A 27,507-nucleotide genomic window follows, 5' to 3' on the forward strand; every position below is an offset into this window, starting at 1 on the left:
TGGTTTTTTTCTTAAAACAACAAAAATGTGCAGGAGATGTTCTACAATGACCCAGTTCTGTCTGTTTTGACAAGAACTCTGATTCTTAGAGCAGCGCATCGACCTTGGATGCACATTGAAATCACCTGAGAAGTTTTTGAAACTACTGCTGCCTGAGCCCAGTTGCAGAAATCGATTTAATTGGTCTTGGATGATACAGCCTGAGCACTGGGGGTTTAAAAATCCCTCTAGGTGATTGGAGTGCGTGGCCGAGTTTGATAACCACTGACCAAGAGAAACATTTCTGGACTAGGGATAAGCCAGAGTCACCTGGCATGTTAGATGTGACCCTTAGTTGAAAACCATTAGTTTTAGATAAAGGGCATGAGGCAATAATTTTAGTTTCTCTGTTAATCTATCAGATTCCTCTCTGTAATCTGCCTCTTGGCAAAGGACCTGTACTTTACTCTTTCAGGCCATGTTTTGCACTTTATTAGGCTCTCATTAGCTCACCTTGAACTAGAAAAGACTAGATGTTGAGACTTTAGGCGAGCTTGCCAAATACAAGCCAAATCTCTGGGCTTATTAAAGGTTCAAAAATCTGAACCCTGAAGTTTTCTTGATTTTTGAAACCTGTTTGGTCTGGAATAAGTTAAGAGGAAAAAAAAAAAATCTGTTTAGGGAAAAGTTGAAAAGGTGCATGTCATCATCTTCCTAGCCAGAATGCAGATTAAATACCATCTCTATCCTAACTTTCTAGGAAACCTTATTTTCATTTCACAACTTAGGAATGCCTGTGATACCTGAGTGTCTTTGAAAAAAATATTTCTGGTTCTTCCTTAGGATTCAGGTTTCTCTGATTGAAAACAACCCTGGCTTTGAATTTGATACAGGTTTGGAACTTTTCAGTTTGTAAGTTTTTGTTAAGACCCTGTTAAGTGTTTTGTTTATTACTTCAGAGGTGATCAAGAAACTTCTTGAAAGAGCAAATTCTACTTAATGACATGAGACCTCCATGAAGGAATTTATTAGATACACCCTGATTCTCCACTGCCCTAATACACGATACTGAGTTGCTAATGCCCACATTCAGCACCAGAGGAAATTCATGCATCACATGACATCGCCTCATTAAAGCTGTCAGCATAACTTTACCAAACAAGTTATATAACAACCGAGAAGCCACTGGTACAGGATAATATTCAGAATGTGACATGTAAAAATTGCAATAAGTAGAATATATTTTTTATGTTGTTGAACAAAAGAAAATTGAAAGAATTAAAGCAATCCAAGGGCCTAGAAGCAAGTGAATTCTCTCTGATAGCTGTGAGTAAAGCTACTTTAGGACAGCCCATGAATCCATTCCTCGGGTTGTTCTGAGCTCCTTGGGAAATGGCCCCAACTGGGTTTTTGGAGTAAACCTGGTTCAATACAGATTGCCTCAGGATGTTCACCGAAAGTTTAGGCTTGCTCTGGACTCCCAGAAAACGTTCAAAGAATCGGGTTGTTACACAGGTGGTTTCATTTTAAGGATGAAAGGAATAGGTTTGGGGAAGTAAATCACTGAGTTGAAGCTTCAGAGATGTCCTTCCACGTGAACCAGGAACTACTTAGGATCCAGGAATCAGTTTATTTGCCTTGAGGTCTTATGGATTGAAGCAGAGAGAGGAAAGGTAGGCCTGTAGGTGAATGACTTGGTGCCCAGTAGAAGTCGTGTTACCTGTACCACAGGTTGGTCAGCAATCGAAAGCTGACTTAAAATATTTCTGGAGATGTCTGCTGATGTCTGTAGGGGTGAATTGTTTTCAAGAATTTGCATTAAAATACTTGAGAGAGGGTCGTGCGCGGTGGCTCACGCTTGTAATCCCAGCACTTTGGGAGGCCGAGGCGGGCAGATCACGAGATCAGGAGATCGAGACCACGGTGAAACCCCGTCTTTACTAAAAAATACAAAAAATTAGCCGGGCATGGTGGCGGGCGCCTGTAGTCCCAGCTACTCGGAGAGGCTGAGGCAGGAGAATGGCGTGAACCCGGGAGGCGGAGCTTGCAGTGAGCCGAGATTGCGCCACTGCACTCCAGCCTGGGCGACAGAGCGAGACTCCGTCTCAAAAAAAAAAAAAAATACTTGAGAGAGAAAATATGGGATAGATGAAGCAAATGTGTCAAAAATCTTTGTAACTGTTTAACCTAGTTTGAGTATATGGAAATACATTATTTTCTCTCCTTTTGCCTATGTTAAAAATACTGTTACTGCATTTTTAAATAAGTTAAAATAGGGAACCATAAAAATGATAGCTATATACTTTAACATTTCTCTGTATGTCCTCATGTATATTTGGATGTAGGACCAAGCCCATTCATTGAGTATAGATCCTCTGGAGCTCCAGGTTGTCTCCTTTGCACAAAATGTTCTCACATGTTGCAAGTTCAGCTTCCTTTTTCAATCCTTTACAATGAAATGAGAACTTAATAACTCTTACGATGCAAGAGTACGAAATTTCTCTTTATAATTTTTCCAAATCTTTACAGCTGCCTTACCTTCAGCTAAGTCAGTGCCATTTTATTCTCGAAGCTCTTCTCTATGGAGTCTCCAACTCATTCAACTTGGTTTTCCTAGAAATAGAAACCCTCTTTTCATCCTCATATCTCATTGGTTTATTTGTTATTTAATTAGATGACATAATTGCAAGTGCATTTGTTCCAGTGAGGAACAGATGAGTCTTGTTAAGCACGCAAACTGTGTTTTCCACAGGAAGTCGAGACCCTTCCAGTATACCTGCTATGCTCACTAAGTAGAGATCAGCTAAGAGGCCTTCAGCTTTAGTTTTTTTTCTGGGCATCTTTTGCTCTAGATGCTACAACCCCTGAGTTGCTCATTGGACCTGGGAACTTCCTTGAGTTTTAGTGGTGTGAACGTAATGCTTTGACTACCAAGATTCTAGAATTTTATTAAACCCCAGAACCATGTGTCCTCCTTACGAGTAAGCTTTGCAGTGTTTATCTTCAGTTACTTAGAATTCTGTCTTTGCTACTTGCTAGATTTACACATAAGAGGTGTATAATAAGTTTACTAGATACAATTTTATTTTGAGTTATAACTATCAGCATTTGTAGAGCATTGTGCTGCCTCCTACATTATATCATTAAATCCTCTCCACATCACTTTCACTAAATGTTCCCATTTTATAGACAAGAAAATAGAGGTATAGTAAAATAACTCAGTGTTGCGCAGCCAGAAAGTAGCAAAGCTAGGATTACTCATTTGTCTCCCTACTTTCATTCCTCTCCTACTACACTAAATTGTCCACTGAGTAGCCAAAGCAATGTTTATTTTTTAAACTTTATTTTAAAAGTTTTACAGAAAAGTTTCAAAGATAGTGCAGAGAGTTCCCTATAATCTACACCCAGTTTCCCCTATTATTATTATTTTGAGACAGGGTCTCACTCTGTCACCCAGGCTGGAGTGCAGTGATGTGATCTCAGCTCACTGCAGCCTCGACCTCCCAAGCTTAAGCAATCCTCCCACCTCAGCCACCTAGTAGCTGGGACTACAGGTATGCACCACCAAGCCTGGTTAATTTTTTTGTATTTTTTGTAGAGTAGGGGTTTTGCCGTGTTGCCCAGGCTGGTCTCGAACTCCTGGCCTCAAATGACCTCCCACCTCTGTCTCCCAGAGTGCTGGGATTACAGGAGTGAGCAACCCAGCCAAATTTCCCCTATTATTAATATCTTAAATTAGTATGGTACATTCATTGCAATTAATGAAGCAATATTGATACATTGTTATTAACTAAAGTCCATACTTTATTCATATTTTCTAAGTTTTTACCTAATGTCCTTCTACTGTTCCATCCAGGATACATTACATTTAGTTGTCATGTCATCTTAGGCTCCTCTTAGCTGTGACAGTTTCTCTGACTTTCCTTGTTTTTGATGACCTTGACAATTTTTAGGAGTGCTAGTCAGATGTAGACTGTCTAATAACTGTAATTTGTCCGATGTTTATCTCTTGATTAGAACTGGGGTTATGGGTTTGGGGAAGGAAAAGTTAAAGTGCCATTTTCATCATGGTGTATCAAGAGGTACCTGCTATCAACATGAGTCGTCACTGTTGATGCTGACCTTGATCACCTGGCCGTGGCAGTGTTCGTCAGGTTTCTCCAACATAAAGTTATTCCTTTTCCTTTCCACACAGACTCTTTGGAAGGAAGTCACTATGCACAGGCTTCTCTTAAGGAATGGGGAGTTAGGCTTCACTTCCTTGAGGGCAGAGTATGTCCATACCTTATTTGGAATTCTTCTGTATGGGAAATTTGTCTGTTATTCCCCATGTATTAAATTACTCAGCCACTTATTTATGTAAATATAGAACAGTGTTTTTAACACATATAATCAAATTTCATATTCCCCTGCCCAGAATCCTCCAGTGGCTTCACACCACATTCAGAATGAAATGGAAACTCCTCTCCATGGCTCAGAGGCCCTGTATGGTCTAGACCAAGCTTGTCCAACCCGTGGCCTGTGGGCTGCATGCAACCCAGGATGGCTTTGAATGTGGCCCAACAAAAATTTGTACATTTTCTTAAAACATTATGAGTTTTTTTGTGATTTATTTATTTATTTTTAGCTCATCAGCTATCATTAGTTTTTTTGTGTGTGGCCCAAGACACAGTTCTTCCAGTGTGGCCCAGGGAAGCCAAAAGATTGGATACCCCTCGTCTAGACCCTTCATCTCCCAGTGCCTCGCTCTTACCACAGCTTCCTTCCCTCCGTCAGCGCTCATCTGAACACCCCAAGCCCAAGCAGCTGCAGGGCCTTGCATTTGCCCTTCTTTCTGCCCCGCAGGCCCTTCCCTCAGACCTTCACCTGGTTGGCTTCCTCATTTCATTGAGTATCTGAGAGCCCTTTCATCACCACCTCATTTAAAAAGAATTTTCTGTCCCGGTTCACTGTTTCCTTACCCTGCATTTCTTTATTGCATTATCCCTACTGATGTCTATATTTATTTTTGGGGTTTCTTATTTTTCTCCCAGTGTAATCTGAGCTCCATGGGGGTGGGGCTATTCACCAGAACATCCCTAACTGTTAGAGCAGTGCCTGGCACATAGTAGGAGCTCAGGAAGTATCTGTTGAATAAATGTATGAACTACTTATTTTTTGAAAGAAATCATCTTCATGTCTCTCTGGCCAAAGCATCCTATGTCTTTATGAACTGGATCAACAAAGTCTCCTATGTTGTTATGAAATAATTCCTGTCTTTTTCCCTTCAGTGTCCTGAAGGCATTTTAGGAAGAGACTTGGCCTTTTTTTTCTTCTTAATGAGCACTATGGTGTTTAAGATCGTAAATAAAAGCTGAGTGCGGTGGCTTACGCCTGTAACCCCAGCACTTGGGAAGGCCGAGGTGAGCAGATCACTCGAGGTCAGGAGTTCGAGACCAGCCTGGCTAACATGGTGAAACCCTGTCCCTACTTAAAACACAAAAATTAGCCAGGCATGGTGGCACCTGCTGGTAATCCCAGCTACTCAGGAGGCTGAGGCAGGAAAATCGCTTGAACCCAGGAGGCAGAGGCTGCAGTGAACCGAGATCATGCCACTACACTCCAGCCTGGGCGACACAGCAAGATTCTGTCTCAAAAAAAAAAAAAAAAAAAAGTACATAGATAAAAGTTCTAAGTTTCTGTTATTTGATGTATACTTGACTGTATTTAAAGTTTGATTGAGTGAGATAAGCCATCACTGGACACTCACCACTGAGGAGTCCTACCGGGACACCAGCTGCCCCTAGGGGAACTGCTGCCTCAGGTTTGGAACCTTCCTCCACCCCTACTTCTTTATATTTGCATTACAGTGCTTCTTGGAGCCAACCAGTCTTACCTGATTAGGAATCTCTATTGATAATGACTTGATTCCTGTATTAACCTCCTCTGTGGAAGATCCCTTGGCTTTGCAGCTACTCAAAACCAGAAAGCTTCTCTAGATACTTCCAGAGAAGTGCCACAGGGCTTCTTTTCATCATCATATGAAGCAAATTTCTTTCAGAGCTTACCTCCTGACCCATAATTTTCCCTAGTCTCACTCTATTAAGCAGCTGTTACTTTTAGCTCCAGTTTTCAGGAATTAGAAACCTGTTCTTCACAGTCAGCCTCAGTCTCAAGCAAGCTACTTTTCTGAGACTCAACTCAGGCTCCCACAAGACTGACTGCAATATAGAAAATTTACTCGGTAGGCTGCCAGTCCATGCTTCTCTGGAGGAAGAAAAATCATCTTGGTTTTTTTTTTCTTTTAAAAAAGAAAAATACTTGATAATTTGGTAAAAAGCCTCTTACCCAGATTTGCTATGCTATTTTGCCCTTGTTTATTTAGAAACTGCCACATGAAAAGACTTACTGAGGCCAGGCGCGGTGGCTCAAGCCTGTAATCCCAGCACTTTGGGAGGCCGAGGCGGGCGGATCACGAGGTCAGGAGATCGAGACCATCCTGGCTAACACGGTGAAACCCCGTCTCTACTAAAAATACAAAAAATTAGCCGGGCGTGGTGGTGGGCGCCTCTAGTCCCAGCTACTCGGGAGGCTGAGGCAGGAGAATGGCGTGAACCCAGGAGATGGAGGTTGCAGTGAGCCGAGATCGCACCACTGCACTCCAGCCTGGGGGACAGAGAAAGACTCCGTCTCAAAAAAAAAAAAAAAAAAAAGAAAAGACTTACTGAATCTTCAAGCTCTAGACAGGAAACAAAGTCTTCATGGTAGAACATGTTTCAGGCAGAGCCAAGAGTGTACAGAGTGAAGCAGGGTCATCATGGAGCCCTCAGTGAGAGCTGCCTTTCTGGTTAATCAATAAAAGGGAGCCAACACCTAGTCGTGTTCATTGGCTACCGTATTCTTTTTTTTTTTTCTTTTTTCCCCAGATGGAGTCTTGCTCTGTCACCCAGGCTGGAGTGCAGTGGCACAATCTCGGCTCACTGCAACCACCACCTCCCAGGTTCAAGCAATTCTCCTGCCTCAGCCTCCCAAGTAGCTGAGATTACAGGCACCCTCCACCACACCCGGCTAATTTTTGTATTTTTAGTAGAGACGAGGTTTCACTATGTTGGCCAGGCTGGTCTTAAACTCCTGACCTCGTGATCCTCCCACCCCGGCTTCCCAAAGTGCTGGGATTACAGGCGTGAGCCACCGCACCCAGCCTGGCTACCATATTCTTAAAGGAGTTAAGGGTCAGAAATATGGTGGATGTGCAAATCACAACCACATAATTTCTCCACAAAACATATACAAATGGCCAGTAAGCACATGAAAGTATGCTCAACATACTAGTCATTTGGGAAATACAAATTGCCTTACAATGAGATACCACTTCATACCCATTAGGATGACGTGGAAAAAATAGAACCTTGATAGATTGCTGGCAGGAATGTAAAATAATGCAGCCACTTTGGAAAACAGTTTGGCAGTTTCTCAAAAGGCAGTTACCATTTGACCCAGTAATTCCATTCCTAGGTACATACCTAAGAGAAATAACAACATATCTCAACATACATGCTCAAAGCAGCACCATTCAAAACAGCTAAAAAGTGGTAACAACCCAAACCTTCATCAACTGTTGAATGGGTAAACAAAAAGTGGTATATCCATATAATGGAATATTATTCAGCTATAAAAGGGAATGAAGTACTGATATGTGCTACAACATGGGTTAACCTTAAAAACATTTTGCTAAGTGAAAGAAGATAGACATAAAAGGTCGATATTGTATGGCTCCATTTATATGAAATATCCACAATAGGCAAATCCATAGAGACGGATAATGGAGGTCAGGGGCAAGGGAAGGGGGATGGGAAATGACTACTTATGAGTATGCTGTTTCTTTTTGATGTGATGCTGTTTCTTTTTGGGGTGGTGAAAATATTCTGGAATTAGTGGTGTTGGCTTCACAACCTCATAAATACATTAAAAACTACTGAATTGGGCTAAGCCTGGTGGCTCACACCTGTAATCCCAGGACTTTGGGAGGCCAAGGTGGGTGGATTATTTGAGGTCAGGAGTTTTGAGACCAGCTTGGCCAATGTGGTGAAACCCTGTCTCTACTAAAAATACAAAAAAATTAGCTGAGTGTGGTGGTGCACACCTGTAGTCCTAGCTACTCAGGAGGCTGAGGCAGGAGAATTGCTTGAACTCAGGAGGTAGAGGTTGCACTGAACTAAGATCATGCCATTGCACTCCAGCCTGGTGACAGAGTGAGACTCTGTCTCAAAAAATAAAAAGTTACTGAATTATATGCTTTTAAAAAGTGGATTTTATGGTAGGAAAATTATATCTTAATTTTTAAAAAACTTTCTATTCGGAACTTGATACCTACTAGGATGGTTAAAAGAACAAAGTAATAAGTAAATAAAAAATAAAAAGCAAATAAAACAATAGGTGTTGGTGAAGATGTAGAGAAACTGGAAATCTCATTAATGCAATTGTAAAATGGTACAGCCACTTTAGAAAGGAGTTTGGGAGTTCCTCAGATGTTAATTATAGTTATCATATAATTCAGCAATTTTACTCCTAGGTGTTTAGCCAAGAGAAATGAAAACATACATAGACAAATACTTGTGAATGAAAGTTCATAGCAGCTTCATTTGTAATAACCAAAAGCTGGAAACAATAGAATACTACACAGCAATAAAAAAGAAGGAAACACTAGGCCAGGCACGGTGGCATGTGCCTTTAGTCCCATCTACTCAGAGGCCAAGGTGAGAGCCCAGGAGTTCCAAGACTGCAGTGAGCTGTGATCATGCCGCTGCATCCTGCATACCAGCCTGTGTGATAGAGCAAGACCTTATCTCAAAAAAAAAAGGAACTACTAGTTCATGGAAAAGCATGAATTAACCCCAAAAACATTATGCTAAGTGGAAGCCAGAAACCAAAGACTATGTGTTTATATGAAGTTTCTAGAAAAGGCAGAACTATAGACAGAAAGCAGATGCATGGCTGCCTGAGGTTGGGGGTGGGAGTGGCAACTGGTGACAAACTGGCATGAGGGAATTTTTTGCGGTGATGAAAAATGTTCTAAAACTGGAATGTGGTGATTGGTTGCACAACTGTTTAAATTTACTAAGACTCATTGAACTGTATACTTAAAACGGGTGGATTTATGATATGTAAATTATATGTCAAAAATCTGTTTTTTAAAAATCAGTCAATCTAGACCTCTGGGTATATTTGGATCAGAAAAAAAAAAAAACTTTCTCCCCACTTCCCCACTTTAGACTCGTCCTCCCACTGACTTGAGCTTTAACTTTGATGCCAACAAACAACAAAGACAGCTTATTGCAGAACTGGAAAACAAAAACAGGTAAGAACGCAGAGGCTGAGCCCACTTCCAGAGTCCAGGATTATCATGTGCGTATCTGATTCTCATTTTCCTTGGATACTAGGTGGCTTTTGACCGCCAAGGAAGACCTTGCCTCAGTGAACCTAGGCTAGTCCAAGTCCAGGGAATGCCCTGGACACTGATTTGTGTCTGCATGCTGTTGATTCTGGTAGTCCACAGCTCTGCTCACCTGCCCTCGAGGGATTCCTTTTAGCAGGGCCTCCTCCCACCCATCCGTGTGACCCCCGCTCACAATTGCGTTTTCCACTCTGCTTCCCAGCAGCATTTTGCTGTATCTAGTCATCTTGTCCTGACCCATTATGCTATGTAGGACTGTCTGGTCTCTCCTTAAAAAAAAAAAAAAAATGGCATTTAACGGCACAGAGAGCAGACAGCACACCATTATGTACTGAAAGGTAGAAGCCAGGACATGGAGACCTGACCTAAGGTAACAGGCATAGATAGAGGCAACACAGCTGTCTACTGGGGCATAGGGGACAGGGAGAAGGAAGCGGCGGGGAAGGATTAACGGAAGTCAGCACAGGACCTGCATCAGCAGATTGCAAGGAGTTCCTTTTTCCTCCTCCCTGAGTGGAACAGAGTAAATAAAGTATTCTGGCTGTAATTTTCCTTTCTTGGAGATTTTTCAGGTCCTTGAGAAAAGTATTTTTATGACTTTTTCCACCACAAAAGATTGCTTTGTTGAGGAAATGTCAGGTGAAGCAGTATTGAGAAGGTGTCCATTTCACCTCTTGGCCATTTGGAAGCAATCAGGACAAGATTGGTAGAGGAGGCACTGCTAGAGTTGAAAACTTGTAGTAGGGAAAGACGGAGCATGAGTGAGAAGCACTGTGCAGCCCCTTTCCATTCACCCGTCCTCTCTAGAGAGATCCTGCAGGAGATTCAGCGTCTCCGCCTGGAACACGAGCAGGCCTCCCAGCCCACCCCTGAGAAGGCACAGCAGAACCCCACGCTGCTCGCAGAGCTGCGGCTGCTGAGGTGAGTAGGGACACTCTACCACTTGCCACATGCAATCTACTATGGATGGAACTTATCTGAGGAGACCAAAGGAGTAGGGTAGAATCTGTTGTTCAGTATAAACAATCCTGTGAGAGCAAACCACTGAAGAGTTCACCCATTCAGTTACTGCTTCAGATGTCTGGGTTCCATTAGAAATCACTCTAAAAATGTCAGCCATTATCACAGAACTTGGTAAATAGCAGTCTCCTAGCTCCAGGACCAGCAGGGCACTGTTTATACTTCTGTGATTGCTTTAAGAAGACCACTGTGCTGCAGTCCCTCTCTTATCTTGCTAATTTGTCTGACTTTAGAGACACTTGGCGGGAAGAATGCTTTGCCTTTCCTTTGAGTATATTCTCCTGGCACTTTACAGTCAGTGCAGGGCTCTGCCGAAGGAGAAGGATGCTTCCTGTGCACATCTCTGAGACATGAAACCCTTGCACCATGGCTTCTAAACAAAGTATCTCAAGAATCAGGAAACTAAGGACATAGGATGAGAATGGGAATAGAGAGCAGCGTCACCACCATATTTGATGCTGTTTTGGAGGGAATGGGGAGGTCTTCACAGAAGTAATCGGATCCATTATTAGGGTCTTATTGCCTATGAGCCTTAGAAAGGGGAGTGTGTGTGTGTGTGTGTGTGTGTGTGTGTATGCACTCTTCTGTAAGTTAAGACATTATGGAAACTACATTTAGTGACTTCTCACCAGATTTCTAGATTTTCAAATAGTGGGTTCTTTCTGTTTAGGTTGATTTTTAATTTGCTGTCATCAGGATTCTGTGTAGCCTCTTGTTTCTTTTCCCAGAGAATGGAGATTATTGTTTTCTGTAGATATTCTACTGTTTAGATTTATATCATCAGTAAAAGTTGTCATAGTAGAGTCATAAAGAATTTAAACTGTGCAGGTGAAAAAAAATCATTAGATGTATAGAGATTTTCGTTCTCCTAAACATTTATTTTAGTTTCTCAATGTAGTTAGGCTGAGATTTGGGTGGCTCTGTGGTTCACTGCTGCACGTCTGGGGTGTTAGTACAGCTGGTGTCGTACTAGAGAAGATGAGAGCACAAATGCTGCTGACTTGGGCAGAGTGTAAGTCTAGGCTGTTGGCATAAGATGCACCTGTTGTCTAGTGCCTGGTTTTATATCTAGAAAAGCAAAAAGGCCTGTCATCCTGAGTCGAACTGTTGCTGAAACTGGGATTGCTGAAAGTGCTCAGTTAAGCTGGAAGGATCTGAAAAATATCTTAGATGTAGTAGCAGGGCTGAGTCCAGGAATGTCACATAGGATAGCAAGAAGCAGAAATGTAATCTGAGACCAACAAGGGTCTGAAGGTGGAGAAATCAGAAAGTATTTAACCTCAAAAGCAGTTCCTATATCACTGAAGAAAGGAGGGACTATTTTAAAGTGTGCTGGGACAATTTTTTATGCCTGTGTACAAAGCATAGTGGTCTTCTGCCTCACACTAATTACAAAAACCGACACCAGATGGATTCAACATGAATACAGAACTTTAAAACTTCTAGAAGACTCCGGAGGCTGAGGCAGGAGAATTGCTTGAACCTGGGAGGCGGAGGTTGCAGTGAGCCGAGATCACGCCATTGCACTCCAGCCTGGGCAACAAGAGCAAAACTCCGTCTCAAAAAAAAAAAAAAAATTCTAGAAGAAAGTAGGAGAATGTCTTCAGGATTTTGGAATAGAAAGTAGTATCTCAGAATTACCATGAAAGAAGAAGTTGGTAAATCCATCTACATTAATATTAAGAACTTTTGCTTATCAGAAGACACATAAAGGGCTGGATTCACTTGTAGGTATCTGACATCCATCTGGTTTTGATCACTATATATGAGGCCAGGGACTGCCAGCACCCAGCTAGTATAATAAAACAAGGTAGACAACTTCACCGATAGGGTGAGTGGCTATGAGCCTTGACCACCAGGGTTGCCTTTTCTTCCTTTATTATTGTTTTTAATGGTATGTTGCTTACAATAAAATGTATGACAAATGTGTGTGTGACAAACATACATGAAGCATAATAGTCAAATGAATACTTATGAACCTACATCCTATTTGAGAACTCATATATGATTAAAACAATGCCATCCATAGAAGTACCTCTCCCTTACCCCATTTCCTTGCCTCCACCTTCCCCACTGGGTGAACGCCTATCCAGAATTTGGTTTATCATTACCTTGTGTTTAAAACAATATTGTCGCATTATCACTATCCTATGTAATAAACTGTTTAGTTTTGCTTTTTGTTTTCTAAGCTTAATAGAAATATTATACTAATCGGGTGGGGATAGTCCCAGAGGACTTCCCTCTCCACCCCCTACCCCCACCATATTAGCCTTTAGGATCGTTCTGTGTGGTTGGATGTAGCTGTAGCTCATTCATGTTCAGCTTATACCATAATTGTTTGGTCACACACAGTACAGATGAAGAATATCACATCCCGGCTCAGGAGTGCAGGGGAGGAAGTCTTCCTAGAACACTGAATGAGTAGATCCTTCTTCTCGAGGGTCTACTGCGCTGGAAATTTAGGGAGTATGAAGACTAGAAGACAATGAGTCCTTCCTAAAAACTTATAATCTGGTTTTGGAACAAAACATAAAATAATTTGGTAGTCAGTTAAATAATATTGTGCAATGTCAATAAACAGTATGGATAAGAAATCTGTGTAGAGAAATATATATATAATATAGTGTATATATGCACACAAGATTTTTACATATATAATACCTATGTAATACAGGTATTATATCTATATTTATTCTCTACCACCTTTGTGTGTCTAATTTTCCTCTGGAAGCATTCGGACCCATGGAGGTGGTAGAAGTTGAGGTAGACCATGAAAAGTAGATAATGATTTGGATGGAATGTAGGACAAAACATTTCAGATTGGAAGTGCGGTTGGGGTTCAGCATGATTCCCCCAAATAATTATGGCACATTTCAGAAAAGGGAAAGAGTCTTGGAACTAAGAATTTCTTTTCAATCATTCATTACATCAATCTTTAGAGTGCCAGTGATAGGAGCTACAATTAGCCAGGCAATTGAGATCAGATTCTAGAAAGTCTTAATTGTTAGGTCATTGGAAGCCCTTGGAGAGTTTCAAATCATGGTTTTCGTAAGTTCAGTAGATGTTAATTAGGCGATACTGGATGCATGATATTTTCTTAATCTTTCAATACATGCAAAGATGAGTAAGGCCCATCCTCTGACCTCAAGGATTTTACATCATGATAGGAATGGCAGCAGTAAAGTAAATTAAGTACCACTGAGGAGCACTAATTACTGTAGTGCTTAATCAAGCAGTCCCTGCTTAAGTGATCAGGAGCAGCTTCCTGACAGTGATGTTGGGTCAGACATTAAGGAATGAATAAGATTTGGAAGAGAAGAGAGGTGAGTTATAAAATGATGGAGCCCACTTAGGAAAAATGAACCATAAGCTGGAGGTCCAGATACAAAGGGCATAAAATAGGAGGTGCGGTGCTAAGGATAGGAATGTAGATGGGATCTAGAGCTGCACTATCCAATAGAAATGCAGGCCACATATGTAATTAAAAATTTTCTAACAGCCTCATTGAAAAACCAAAAAGTAATAGGTGTCATTAATTTTAATACTATATGTTACTTAACCTGATATTTTCAAAATATTATCCTTTCAACATGTAGTCAGTATTAAAACATGATCAAGATATTTTGCTTTTTCCTGCACTAAGTCTTTGAATTCCAGTGTGTATGTTACAATTGCTGTGCATCTCAATTCAGCCTAGCCATGTTTCAGGGGCTCAGTAGTCATGCGTGGCTAGTGGCTACTGTGATAGACAGCGTAGGTCTAGATTGTGCAGGCAAGGGTCAGTGATGCTAGAAATTCTGTTGAGATCATTATGGGATGATGAAATAAACATAGCTTTGCTTTGAGCAGCGGTTTAAAGTTCATAGAACACTCTCATATTTATTACCTTATATGATCCTCAGAATATTGTTGCTGTTACTAGTCCCCTTGTAGAGGAGAGAAAACTGAGGCCAAGTGACTTGTCTAAGGTTGCATATTTGGTAAATACTGGGGCTGATACTCAACTTTGAGGCTGTTCACTTTTATTCCACTGCTTTTTCCTCACCATAAAAGATGAAAGAGCCAGGTGCGGTGGCTCACGACTGTAATCCCAGCACTTTGGGAGGCTGAGGCGGGTGGATCACTTGAGGTCAGGAGTTCGAGACCAGCCTGGCCAACATGGTGAACCTCCATCTCTACTAAAAATACAAAAATTAGCTGGGCATGTTGGCGATGCCTGTAATCACAGCTATTTAGGAGGCTGAGGCAGCAGAATCACTTGAACCGGGGAGGCGGAGGTTGCGGTTGAGCCAAGATCGTACCACTGCACTCCAGCCTGGGCAACAGAGTGAGACTCCATCACAAAAAAAAAAAAAAGCAGGATTAATCACACAAGGAGACTGTTTCATGCTCGAGGTAAGGAGTGCTTAGATAAAGTGAGAGAAATGGGAATAGAAAGATAGGCACATAAATTTTCCAAGAAAGAATGATCTGAATTGAGTTATTGATTGAATATAGGATATAAAGAAGAAAGTAACAAAGAGGACTGAGTTTTTCAGCCATAACACCTGGAAGGAAAAACAGCAGAGACAGGGAAAAGAGACAGAGACAAGGAAAAAAAAAGAGACAGAGACAAGAAAACCATTTAGGGAGAAAAGTCTTAAGTCTGGTTTTGGACATACTGAGCTAGAGTAGATGGCATAAAATCTATCCTCAAGGAAAAGCCACTGTTCTTAGACACAGGGAGCCGTCCTGATCTGTCACCCTTCTTGAATCTGTCTAGTGCCGAAAGTACTTACTACCGAACCGTGTTTTCTCTGAGCAGTTTAATATGGTTTCTCTACTATTAATCTAAATTTGGGCTAATTTTATATGTTTTTCAAAAGGCATTGACTTTCTAAAGAGTTTTTTCATCATTAATTCACTCTGGTAATATGAATAGTACCTTTATATAGTCATGTAAACTTTCCAAAGCACTTTTACCTATTATTCTCAGAACAGTCCAGGAAAGTAGGCAAAACAGACATTATCACCATTTTATGAGGTATTGGATGCTAAATGACTTGCTCAGAGTCTCATAACTGGTAAGTAGCAGGATCAGGTCTGAAATCCATTTTACCTGGCCTTAGATCCATCTTTGAGGGTTTCTTTATCTGATGGGCTTCTCCTCTTGGATAGGCAAAGGAAGGATGAACTGGAGCAGAGGATGTCGGCCCTGCAGGAGAGCAGGCGGGAGCTGATGGTCCAGCTAGAAGAGCTGATGAAGTTGCTAAAGGTAAGAGCCTGTGGCCCACGCTCAGTTCTTGTCATTCTTCTCCCACCACAGCCTCAGCTGCTGCCTCCCTGTGATGTCAGAATAGGATGAGGCTAAAGGCTTGACTTTAGCCTAGAATCAGTTTTCAGATAAATTTAGCCTAATTGGGTATAAAAGTCATCTAAATTAGTGCAAAGCCAGATTATTAAAAAATTAGTAACTGGAAATAGGATAACGTCTCGAGCAGTTGCTTTTATGAATAAATAAGAATGTTTATAAATAGGATATTAGCTATGTAAAAATGAATAATATTTCTCAACTACTTTGTGTTTGTTTGTTTGTTTTGAGATGGAGTCTCACTCTGTCACCCAGGCTGGAGTGCAGTTGCGCAATGTTGACTCACTGGAACCTCTGCCTCCCAGGTTCAAGTAATTCTCCTGCCTCGGCCTCCTGAGTAGTTGGGATTACAGGTGCCCACCACCACACCCGGCTAATTTTTTTGTATTTTTGGTAGAGATGGGGTTTTGCCATGTTGGCCAAGCTGGTCTCAAACTCTGACCTTAGGTGATCCACCCACTTCAGCCTCCCAAAGTGCTGGGATTACAGGCGTGAGCCATTGCTCCTGGCCTTAAGGTTTCTGTTAAGACAAGTTTTCAAATATTCCATTTAAATACTTAACAAATATTAAGTGTCCTATTTCAATAGGTAGTACAGAGACCACTGTATTAGGGTTCTGCAGAAAAATTGGACCAGTAGAATATATATAAAGGTATCTAAGAGGGGATTTATTATGGGAATTGGCTCACACAGTCATGGAGGTAAAGGAGTCTCATGTTAATGCTATCTGCATCCTGGAGAACCAAGAAAGCTGGTGGTGTCATTCAGTCTGCCTCTGAAGGGCTGAGAACCAGGGGAACTGATGGTGTGACTCCCAATCTGGGTGGTGGGTTGGGAGATGGGTGGTGTTGGGTTGCTGATTTTAAGCCCCAGAGTCCAAAGGCCCAAGAACCTGGGGAGCTCACATGTCTGAGGGCATTGACTATTCACAGTAGTCAAACATTGGAACTAATCCAAATTATCATCAGCAGTAGAATGGATTGTGAAGTTATAGTCTATTTATACCATGAAATTGTACAATAATTAAAGTGTACAAACTAGAGCTACACCCAAGAGATTTCTTCTATCCAAGCCCTCAGTGGATTGGATGATGCTGCCCATGTTGGTGAAGGCAGATCGTTTTTCAGTCTAATGATTCAAATGCCAATCTCTTTTGGAAACACCCTCACAGACACACCCAGAAATTATGTTTTACCAGCTATCTGACTATCCTTTAATCTGGTAAAGTCGACACAAAAATAACCATCACACAAACCAACCTAATTAAACCATTCTAATCAGTAACTTTACTATATTAGGAGTAAGATAGCATATTAGCTGTAGGTTTGGGATACTGGGGAACTAAATACATTCATAATAGGTCAGGTCTATCTTGTGGTGTGATCATAGCTCACTGTAACCTTGCTTGAGCTGGGTCCAAGGGATCCTCCTTCCTCAGCCTCCTGAGTGGCTAGGACTACAGGCACATGAAGTCTATCCTTGTTGAAAGCTATATTACAACCACTGTACCCCTGAGCAAAGAAAGGCATGCTTGGCATTTGAATGCCCTCCCCCTGGACAATTTTATTGGCATCGAACAGAAATATCTACCTGGTTACATAGCAGCAATACCAGGATACTTGCTCCTGCTATTACTTTCTCAGGTCCTGCCCAGCGATGCTGAGAACCCACTGCATTTTGTAGTATGATACCGAGTTAACAGCCAGGGAAAATCACAAAGTGTAGAGTGCCCCCAAAGCCAGATGACAGGAGTGAATTTAATCTTGTGATAAAAGGGAGTCATTGGAGGTTTTAAAAATAACAGTTTAGGAAGATAGACAGGACAAGTTAGAACGGGGAGAAACTAAAGGATAATAGGAGACTAATGTCATCCTCCAGGCCCGAAGTGACAAGGATCTTAACCCCAGGAGTGGTAGCCCAAGAGAGTATCAGTTTAGAGACTTTCTCCAACTTCTGCATTCTAAGTCAGTCTCTTAGTAATGAAGCTAGTGGGCATTAGCAACTTGGATAAATGTAGCATTTGTGTTTTAAACTGAATTTTGACTTGCTCAAGACAATTACTGTTTTGTTATGAGCTGAGTTGTTGGTGGTGTTGGTGGTGGTGGTGGTGGTGGTTGTTGTTGTTTCCCCCTAGCTTTGGCCCTGAGTATTTGGGTTGTTTTGCACAGATATGTTTCTACATTAACCCTGTTAGCAGGATTTTTCCTCAGAAATATTTTGTGTCTAAATGGGTCTTATTTAAAGAAAATCTTATGTAAAAATGTGGCCTAAATCCCTCTAATAGTTGTCAGATACCCAGCTAAGCAACCTAGCCCCTCACTCTAAACAGCAGGGATGTACTTAAACATATATGGCCTGTGTAACATCTGCAGCCTCATGGGGCTTTAAAAGCCCTGCTCCCATGGAGTTAGTACACCTGTGGGACGGGAGATACTAGGGTATCCAGTCGGGCGCAGTGGCTAACACCTGTAATACCAGCACTTTGGGAGGCCAAGGTGGGTGGATCACTTGAGGCCAGGAGTTCAGCCTGGTTGACATGGCAAAACCCCATCTCTACTAAAAATACAAAAATTAGCCAGGCGTGGTGGCACATGCCTGTAATCCTAGCTACTCAGGAGGCTGAGGCGGGAGAATCGCTTAAACCCAGGAGGTGGAGGCTGCAGTGAGCAGAAGTTGCACCACTGCACTCCAGCCAGGGTCACAGAGTGAGACTCAGTCTCAAAAAAAAAAAAAAAATAGGGGATCCACTCACCTCTTCCCTGTGTCACATCTCCCTTTTCAGAAAGACGTTTTCAAATATTACCCAAGCGTAGATGGGAAAGTCCCAGTGCCCCAATGTGATTTTTGTAAAAGGCAAAAGGTTTATGTAAACTGAAGTGAAGCCAGAGTGCATCTCCCCTAAGTAACCTTGTACCATTGCCTTTCAGTTGGATTGTCTTAGTGATCCCCAGAACTACTGACCCCAAGCCCCATGCATGCCACTGTGGCCTTCTAGTGTACCGCTGATGCTTGTATTCAAGGGCTAAGCAGAATGAGCTAATGCCCACAACTCTACTCCCAAACCCCGAGTTTCTTTATATTTGCAGCTGTAATTTCAGTAAAATAAGCAGGACACTGCTGCCCCTGTAGGATCCCCTGCCAGGTTCTTAAATATCATTTACCCATCTGACAGGCTAAGGCAATTCAGACTGGGAGGAAGAATTTGCAAACACAAATCCAGGAATGTTGTCTTTCTATCCATTGGCTAGAATTCATAGTCGAAAATCTCATGCCTTTAGTGTCCAGCTTCCTAAAAGAATTACCACGTAAATCTTAATTTTTGTATTATATGCATACCTAAAAGGTCACACACAGGAATTACTGACTTCTATGAAAATTTCAGTGTTTTCCTACTATTAGAAATATATATTCATCAACCCATAAAAGTACCCTTTAGAATCCCAATTTTAGGCCAGGTGCAGTGGCGCACACCTGCAGTCCCGGCACTTTGGAAGGCCGAGGTGGGTGGATCACCTGAGGCCAGGAGTTTGAGACCAGCCTGGCCAAAGTGGTGAAGCCCCATCTCTACCAAAAATACAAAAATTACCCAAGCATGGTGGTGCACGCCTGTAATCCCAGCTACTTGGGAGGCTGAGACAGGAGAATCACTTGAACCCAGGAGGCAGAGGTTGCAGTGAGCCAAGATCACACCACTGCACCCCAGCCTGGGCGACAGAGCAAGAAAAAAAAAAGAAAATCCTAATTTTAATTTAAAAGGGTTGTCTGCTTTTATTGATGTTCAGTATGCTAGCATTTAATTCTCTCATAAAATAGCCGGAAGCATCTAGTCAAATGGACAATCAGGCCACATGGTCTGGGATACTCATAAATTAAAATACATCACACAGTAAATTTTCATGCCACAGAGAGTTCTTTCATTCTACTGCGCCAGGAAACTATTATGTGCTTTATCTTCTATCTGAAATGATAATTTAAAGAAGCATACATAAGAAGTGACATCATTGTTAATTCATTCAACAAAAATCTTAATCCTTTTTTGGAATAAAGCAGGGTTAAAATTAATTTTTTTTGTTTCTTTAACAAAAATCTATTGAGTTCCTAAGTGTCACATTAGGTATTTGGCATATCGTGGTGACTAGACTCAATCCCTGATCAATCAAGGAGTATCAAGGACCCTCCTTCTTTGTTTTTTGTTTTTTGTCTGAGATGGAGTCTCACTCTGTTGCCCAGGCTGGGGTGCAGTGGCACAATCTTGGCTCCCTGCAACCTCTGCCTCCCAGATTCAAGTAAGTCTCCTGCCTCCTGCCTCAATCTCCTGAGTAGTTGGGATTACAGACACCTGCCACCAAAACCAGCTGATTTTTGTATTTTTTAGTAGACAGGTTTCACCATGTTGGCCAGGCTGGTCTCCAACTCCTGAGCTCAGGTTATCCACCCACCTTGGCCTCCCAAAGTGCTTGGATTACAGGTGTGAGCCACCCTTTATTCTTTTTAATGACATAATGTAGACTAACAGGCATTCATGTTTCTCTACATATCTTTCCCTTATACTTTTTACCTGATTAATGAGTATTAATTAATTGCTGGCCTCAAAAAAACTTCCTATTTAATCTAGAAGTGTTTATATGTTGGTGTTTCTAATCTATGTTCTACTTCATTTTCCATTTGTCTGATATTGCTTTTGAAACTCATTTACCAGGCCAGGTGCGGTGGCTCATGCCTGTAATCCCAACACTTTGGGAGGCCGAGGCGGGTGGATCACCTGAGGTCAAGACCAGCCTGGCCAACATGGTGAAATCCCACCTCTACTAAAAATACAAAAATTAGCCAGATGTGGTGGTGCACACCTATAATCCCAGGTACTCAGGAGGCCGAGGCAGGGGAATCACTTGAACCCAGGAGGCGGAGGTCACAGTGAGCCAAGATTGTGCCATTGCACTCCAGCCTGGGCGACACAGTGAGACTCCATCTAAAAAAAAAAAAAAAAAAGAAGAAGAAAAAAAGAAACTCATTTACCAGATGAATTCTGCAGTTTTGAATTTCAACCTCATTTGCAAATGCTTATCTAGTTTGAGTGTAAATTTTTGTGTAAATGACTGCAGTGGCTATGCCATTGCTTTGGCCACCTTGCCAGAACTCGTTCATGTGGAAGAGACTCACATGTTTTTAGGTGACATAAGTAGTTCTAAGTTTACACTTTATAATTAAGGTATTACCCCCTTTTAAATCACGTTGGCTCTATCCCTTGTCATCAGTCAATATTTAGTGACCCCAGCTGACTAGTTGATAACACAGAGGTTCTCAGACCTGGGATCTGACCTGTTTACTGTGTTGACAGAGCCTTAAAGGCTTTATCTGAATAAGTTTTGTGAGTTTAAATTATACAACACTATCCTAAATAACACTATGCCAAAGTCCACTCTCTCCCCAATACCAGGCCACATGGAAGGCCTGTAAGTCCTGGAAGCGCTGCCCTGCCCACTGTCCCCAGCCTAACCTGATAGATATCTACTGCAAATTATGGTTTCTCTTCTGACAAACTTAAATTGCAATCACCAGATGTCCAAGTATGAAACATTGCTTTCTGAAATTTCCCTATTCTGTTGAGCCCCAGCAGTGTTCTCTTTAATACCAAACCTGGAGAAAACTGAAAGTAGGGAGAAGTCTTAGAAACAGTTCTAAGAAATTACATACTGGTCTTCTGACCTCGGATACAATTTCAGCCTGTTAGGATTGCCCCATCCTCCCCAACCATCGCACTTTCCACTTCAACACAGTGCCAGCAATGAAAACACATTTTATAATTGTTTAATAACTGTCCTATGACTGTTTGCCTTGCCTCATGAATATAAGAAAAGTGTCCTGCCCCAAAGGGAAGTCTGGCAAGGAAGAGAGCTTGCTTCCTAACTGCAAAGCAGGTGCAAAAGCAGAAGCGCTCTAAATCCTTCCCACTGCCAGAGCCAATGTTCAGTGCTCTGTGCCTGGGCTCCTGTGAGTTTGGCTTTGGTCAGGCATCCAGCATCTGGCTTTGATTGTGAAGAGCACCTTCCTGTGCTGAGTTGGGAGTCTCCTTAAGAGATTTCTCGGTGCCCATTTATTTCTAGTCCCTGTCTGTCCCTTGCAGTAATAAAAATTATGTTCTCCAAGTGTTTACTCACCCTCTCCCTTTCGTAATTCCTTTGCTTTACTGAGGTCTTTCTCACCATTGCACCCAGGTCTGTAGACTGTGTGGGAGCAGGAGCACTTACCCATTCCTAAGACTTCCTAGGCACATACATGTTCAGTAAAAACTGGCTGCACGGATTGGTCCAATTTAAATAGAACCATTGCACAGCTTTTAGATTTACATAGTAGGCCAAAGAGCTGAGTCTCCCTGAACACAGTGACCCATGGTGAGGCACAGAAAGAGGAAGCGGAAGAGACCCATTAAAAGACAGAGTAGATGAGTAACAAAGAACTGAAGAAAGAGAAACTTGAAAGTGTTCTCTTTATCCTTTTTCCTACAGTGTCTGATAGTGCATTCATTTGGGCAGTCAGCTAATAGCCAGCAAGTGCCTGCTCTATGTTCCATCACCATAAGGTTCTAAAAGACAGAGACCGGCCAGGTGCGGTGGTTCACGCCTGTAATCCCAACACTTTGGGAGGCCAAGGTAGGCAGATCACCTGAGGTCAGGAGTTAGAGACCAGCCTGACCAACATGGTGAAACCCCATCTCTACTAAAAATACAAAATTAGCCGGGCATAGTGACACATGCTTGTAATCCCAGCTACTCCGGAGGCTGAGGCAGGAGAATCGTTTGAACCCGGAGGTGGAGGTTGCAGTGAGCCCATATCGCACCACTGCACTCCATCCTGGGCAACAAGAGTGAAACTCTAACTCTGTCTCGATAGATAGATAGATTAGATAGATAGATAGATAGATAGATAGATAGATAGATAGATGATAGATAGATAAATTTAGATGACAGAGACCAGTTCTTTATGTTTCCAGTGCTTTCTGCATAAGAGGTACTAAATAAACCTGTATTGAATTAATGAAAAACTGAGGTCAAGAATTCTTTTTTGAATGACCTTTCAGGATCTCCAAACAGTTTCCAGTTTATTGGGGGAATTGGGTATGTATGGGACTCACTGAAAAAAAAAAACAAAAGACTGTGCCTGAAAGCAAGTAGACGGGGGTACAGTTCCAACATGTTTGGAACATGTTTCCAACATGTAAGGAGAGGGGACCAAATAAGAAAAGAACCTGTCGTGGGCAGAATTGCTAGTTGGGAAGTGATGAGAGCAGTGGGTCTCAGACTTGTATGCACCAGAATCAGAGACGAGATTGAACGCATTGCTATGCCCCACCCCTAGAGCTTCGGTTTGGTGGGGATAGAGTGAGGCACAAAGTTTACATCTCTGACAAGTTCCCAGGTGGTGATGCTGATGCTGCTGGTCTGTGTTCCATGCATTGAAAACCACTTGCCTCGATAAATGTACCTAAACACATGTGAATATTGTGAATGATTAGTATAGAATTATTATTAGAATTTCAAGTCATGGTTGCACTTCCTCTTTCAGATTCCCCTAAATAGCTATGCGAACCTTAGGCAGGTCAGGCCCGCTAGGCCGGTTTGATCTATAGTAAGAATGTTGGCGAGGTGGTTTCTAAGGTTCTTTCCTTCTAGCTCTAGGAGTTAGCATTGAATCACTCGCCCGGCCAAGGCCTGCTGCTTGCTTCGTCCTCTGATGCTCCTGTGGGAGACGGGGCCTTTGATCTCAGCACCCATGGGCCTGGCCTGGTTTGCCTCATTTTTCCATCATTTCTTCCCAATGTTTGTGGTGATGGGCATTAATTTCTCTCCTTTTTTCCTCTGCCTTTTTTTTTCCATCTTCAACACTCCAGGAGGAAGAGCAAAAGCAGGCAGTAAGTGAACTTCGGAATTTCCCGCCGGACTCTGGCTCCTTTTGCACGTTCTTCCTTTCCTCATATAAATGTTTCTCCTCTTCTCTCTGCACATCATCTCTGAAGAGGGTTTTATGTATAAAACCCCCAGTGGTTCTCCCCATGGTGTTGTAAAATGGCCTAAAAGTTCAAGGCATGTTTACCCAGTAGAGCATGTTCTTACTTAAAACCAGAGCTTGTTAGTACCTATCTGTTGTGCTCATTGAAGTGTGCATGATTAGCCAGGCTACCATTGCATTCTCCTCATCTTTCATTCTCTGTTGTCGTGTGTCTGGAGTGATTTTAATTGCTTGAAACAACTTTCAGAGTGCTGGGGTGACCTCATGTCATGAATGAATGTGCATGAAAATGAGGACTTCTTTTGCTAACTATAGATGTCCTGCAGTCTTGACTAGGCTTCTGGATGCTGGGGCTGTGCCAGCCTTCTTTTTTTTTTTTCAGACGGAGTCTCGCTCTGTCGCCCAAGCTGGAGTGCAGTGGCTTACTGCAAGCTCCGCCTCCCAGGTTCATGCCATTCTCCTGCCTCAGCCTCCGGAGTAGCTGGGACTACAGGCGCCCGCCACCACGCCCAGCTATTTTTTTTGTATTTTTAGTAGAGACGGGGTTTCACCGTGGTCTCGATCTCCTGACCTCATGATCCACCCACCTCGGCCTCCCAAAGTGCTGGGATTACAGGCGTGAGCCACCGCGCCTGGCCTGTGCCAGCCTTCTTAACAAAATTACCGATGACTGAGACACTGACTCCACTTGCAGTGATTTCCTGTTCAGAACCTACTCCAGACAGAGCTCGGGTTTTTCTGAGCTGTATGGCTATTGCATGGTGTTTGGGGGAGTTTTATGTTTGTTTCTGTTTTTCCTGATAGCCACTGACCCACACAAGAAAGTCAATTGCAGGCTTATCTACAATATTAGCACCATATGTTTATATAACATAGTAAGGTTTCAAAGCATACAATTTTAAGCTGAAGCTGAGTTTTCGTTTACCTTGGAGCTTTTTTATCCTTCGGGAGAGAAATATAAAACGTTTAATTTTAAAAATTTGCCTTTTTTTTTTTTGAGACGGAGTCTTGCTGTGTCTCCCAGGCCAGAGTGCAGTGGCATGATCTCGGCTCACCGCAACCTCCGCCTCCCAAGTTCAAGTGATTCTCCTGCCTCAGCCTCCTGAGTAGCTGGGACTACAGGCACGCACCACCACACCCAGCTAATTTTTGTATTTTTAGCAGAGACAGGGTTTCACCATATTGGCCAGGCTGGTCTCGAACTCCTGATCTCATGATCCACCTGCCTCAGCCTCCCAAAGTGCTGGGATTACAGGCGTGAGCCACCACGCCCGGCCTACCCATTTTTTTAAAAAACACAAATGTATACATGTTTTAGGTTAGGAATATAAAACATTATACTTATAATTTCTAGCTACGAGAGCAATGGGACCATAGAGTAAAGGCGAGAGGAAAGGAAAGAAGAGATCGGTAGTGAGGGGAGGAGGTGAGAAGAGGGTACGGAGGAGACAGACTGTCAGGGGGAAAGAAGATGGCGCATGGCATCAAGAGTGGCTGACAACCCAGAAATCTGACGGCTTTCATGGAACAAAAGTGCACTTGTTTTGGTTTTTGCTAGGTTTGGTTTTGCTTTGTTCGTCATTCACACCGAGTTTATTGCTTCCATCTCTGGCGCTTCTGCATCAGTAGGTACATTTACATGGGCAAAGCCAAACAGGATAGAAATCAAGCCCAGCCATTACATGCTTCTTCCAGGAAGTGACACGTATCACTTCCTCTCCATTTCATTGGCCAGAGCAAGTCACATGACCACACTTCACCTCAAGGGGGCTGGGAAGTCTAATCCTTCAGTTTGTCCAGAAGTCCCAGAGAAGCAGATGTTGGAAATACCTCCCCCAAGTAGACGAATGAGTGAGACTGTTGGAGGGAGAGGAAGGAGACTATTTATCCTTCCAGCTCCTGATGATCTCATCCCCTTGTTATGAAGTATTCCCTTCCTGATGATCCAGGGTGTCACTTCACCTGTTGTTGCTGACCACTAGCGTCCCCTCCTTCTCTTCAGCCCTGCATACCCCAGAGATGCACTTTGCAGCTGCAGCTACTTGCTGCAAACCTACTTCCAACAGTCTGCCCGGACTAGCACAGCATCTCCTGATCTCTCTCTGCGTGTGCCTGCTCCAAGTGAGCACAGACTGGAAACACCCTACACCTCACCTGAGAACTCCTTCAGAAGAGGGCAGGCATTGTGGATATTGGTCTTAGTGGTAGCAGTAGAGCTTCCGGTAGACATTTAATTTTTAAAATTTTTATGGATTACCATGTAATCCAAGAAACAGGAATCGCCACTGCTGTGATATTAGTTCTCAGGTCAATTTAAAGCTAGCCTTGAGCAGACAGGGGATTAAATAACGTGTCTGTTTCAGTGAGCTTTCATTCTTTGTGAGATCACCATCCCTTGAAGTTGGCAAAATGAGAACCTAGACTGCTGAAGCCTGCCTCTAATGAGCCACTGTAGGTAGGTATATCGGGAGTTCTCCATGGCCAGGGGCCTGAGCTCATGTCCAAGTGCTTACAGTCTCATAGGACTGTCCATAGCGTGAACTGGTACAATTTGTTTTTTCCTCAGCTTTCCCCACCATGGTATGAGGTAAGAAGTGCTGCTTTGTTGACTTAGATAGAAATATCCTTCTGTCCACTTCACAGGTTTAAACTGGACCCATCTAAGTTCAGCTCTGAGGCTCAAATTTGGACTGAATGACTTTACGTAATTCAATGTTTTTCAGATGTACAACTGAAGAGACTATAAAGCTTTAGAACTAGCTTCTGTTTAATCCCCACCATTATTGAGTGACAGGCAAAAACGTAGGAGTATTTAACACAGAACTATGATGTAACCCTAATCCACTCTTCCTTCCTTCCTTCCTTCCTTCCTTCCTTCCTTCCTTCCTTCTAGGTTCTGGCTGGTGTAGTTTAATTTATTTCCTATCAAAATGTCTTACCATAAATGGGTAAGAAAATAATTGTATAACTTGTTAGCTTGCAAGTAGGGAACATTTTTTTCTTTTTTTTGAGACAGAGTCTTGGCTGTCACCTAGGCTGGAGTACAGTGGTGTGACCTTGGCTCACTGCAACCTCCACCTCCTGGGTTCAGGTGATTCTCTTGCCTTAGCCTCCCAAGTAGCTGGTATTACAGGCGCCCACCACCACACCGGGCTAATTTTTGTATTTTTAGTAGAGATGGGTTTTTGCCATGTTGTCCAGACTGGTCTCGAACTCCTGACCTCAGGTGATCCGCCCACCTTGGCCTCCCAAAGTGCTGGGATTACAGGCGTGAGCCATCACGCCCGGCCAAAATTTTAAAAAGAAAAGAATTGTAAAAGACTTTTAAAATGAAGAGTTTATTAGATGTGCTTCCCAAAACTAGCTCTGTAAATCCATTATAGAGAACTTTTGATAGCGTCCACCTTCTTGCTTCATTCCCCTTTAGGGATTTACTACTTACTTCTACCAGGATCTCTTTCTACCCAGATAACACTCTGACACCAAATGTGTAGGTTTCTTACACCAAAAAATTCAGTTCTCTGCAGACACCAGCTGGGTGTCCTACGATTTAATTCAATTCTGACACTACCTGGAGTTAGGGCAGAGCCCACAGGTTAAGGGCTCTGTCCCACAGGAGTGCCTCACACTTCAGACACCAATCACAAGTAGTGGTTCTCCAGATTACCCACACTTCTGTCCAACTTGGCTACAAATCAGGGCTCCCACAACCCCTTCC

The 27,507-nt window shown here is 42.5% G+C and overlaps 1 protein-coding gene and 1 long non-coding RNA gene across 24 annotated transcripts in view; one reads left to right on the forward strand and one right to left on the reverse strand.

Moving 5' to 3' along the window:
• The window catches only part of DTNB (dystrobrevin beta), a 306,511-nt gene that overhangs the window by 239,336 nt on the left and 39,668 nt on the right, over nt 1–27,507 (forward strand). For 11 of the 22 annotated variants that reach the window (XR_010117241.1, XR_010117242.1, XR_008652629.2 and 8 more), the window contains 4 exons: nt 9,231–9,316; nt 10,220–10,333; nt 15,590–15,686; nt 23,671–23,691. Coding sequence is in view for 17 of the 22 variants with exons in the window: in XM_055253828.2 (XP_055109803.2) it covers nt 9,231–9,316; nt 10,220–10,333; nt 15,590–15,686; nt 23,671–23,691 (318 nt within the window). In the remaining 5 variants the exon portion in view is untranslated. The remainder of the gene's footprint in view (nt 1–9,230; nt 9,317–10,219; nt 10,334–15,589; nt 15,687–23,670; nt 23,692–27,507) is intronic. The other 11 variants (XR_010117243.1, XR_008652630.2, XM_055253831.2 and 8 more) reach the window with 1 other exon arrangement.
• LOC129468375 (uncharacterized) lies at nt 970–22,427 on the reverse strand. Of its 2 annotated transcripts, XR_008652631.2 has the most exons (5): nt 21,941–22,427; nt 15,531–15,754; nt 4,066–4,279; nt 2,518–2,592; nt 970–2,425 (listed from the first exon to the last, which is right to left on the reverse strand). It is a non-coding gene; the product is annotated as an uncharacterized lncRNA (long non-coding RNA). The 2 variants fall into 2 exon arrangements; XR_008652632.2 differs by lacking the exon at nt 4,066–4,279 and having other exon boundaries at nt 21,941–22,417.

Source organism: Symphalangus syndactylus, chromosome 18, assembly GCF_028878055.3.
Source record: "Symphalangus syndactylus isolate Jambi chromosome 18, NHGRI_mSymSyn1-v2.1_pri, whole genome shotgun sequence".
NCBI lineage: Eukaryota > Metazoa > Chordata > Mammalia > Primates > Hylobatidae > Symphalangus > Symphalangus syndactylus.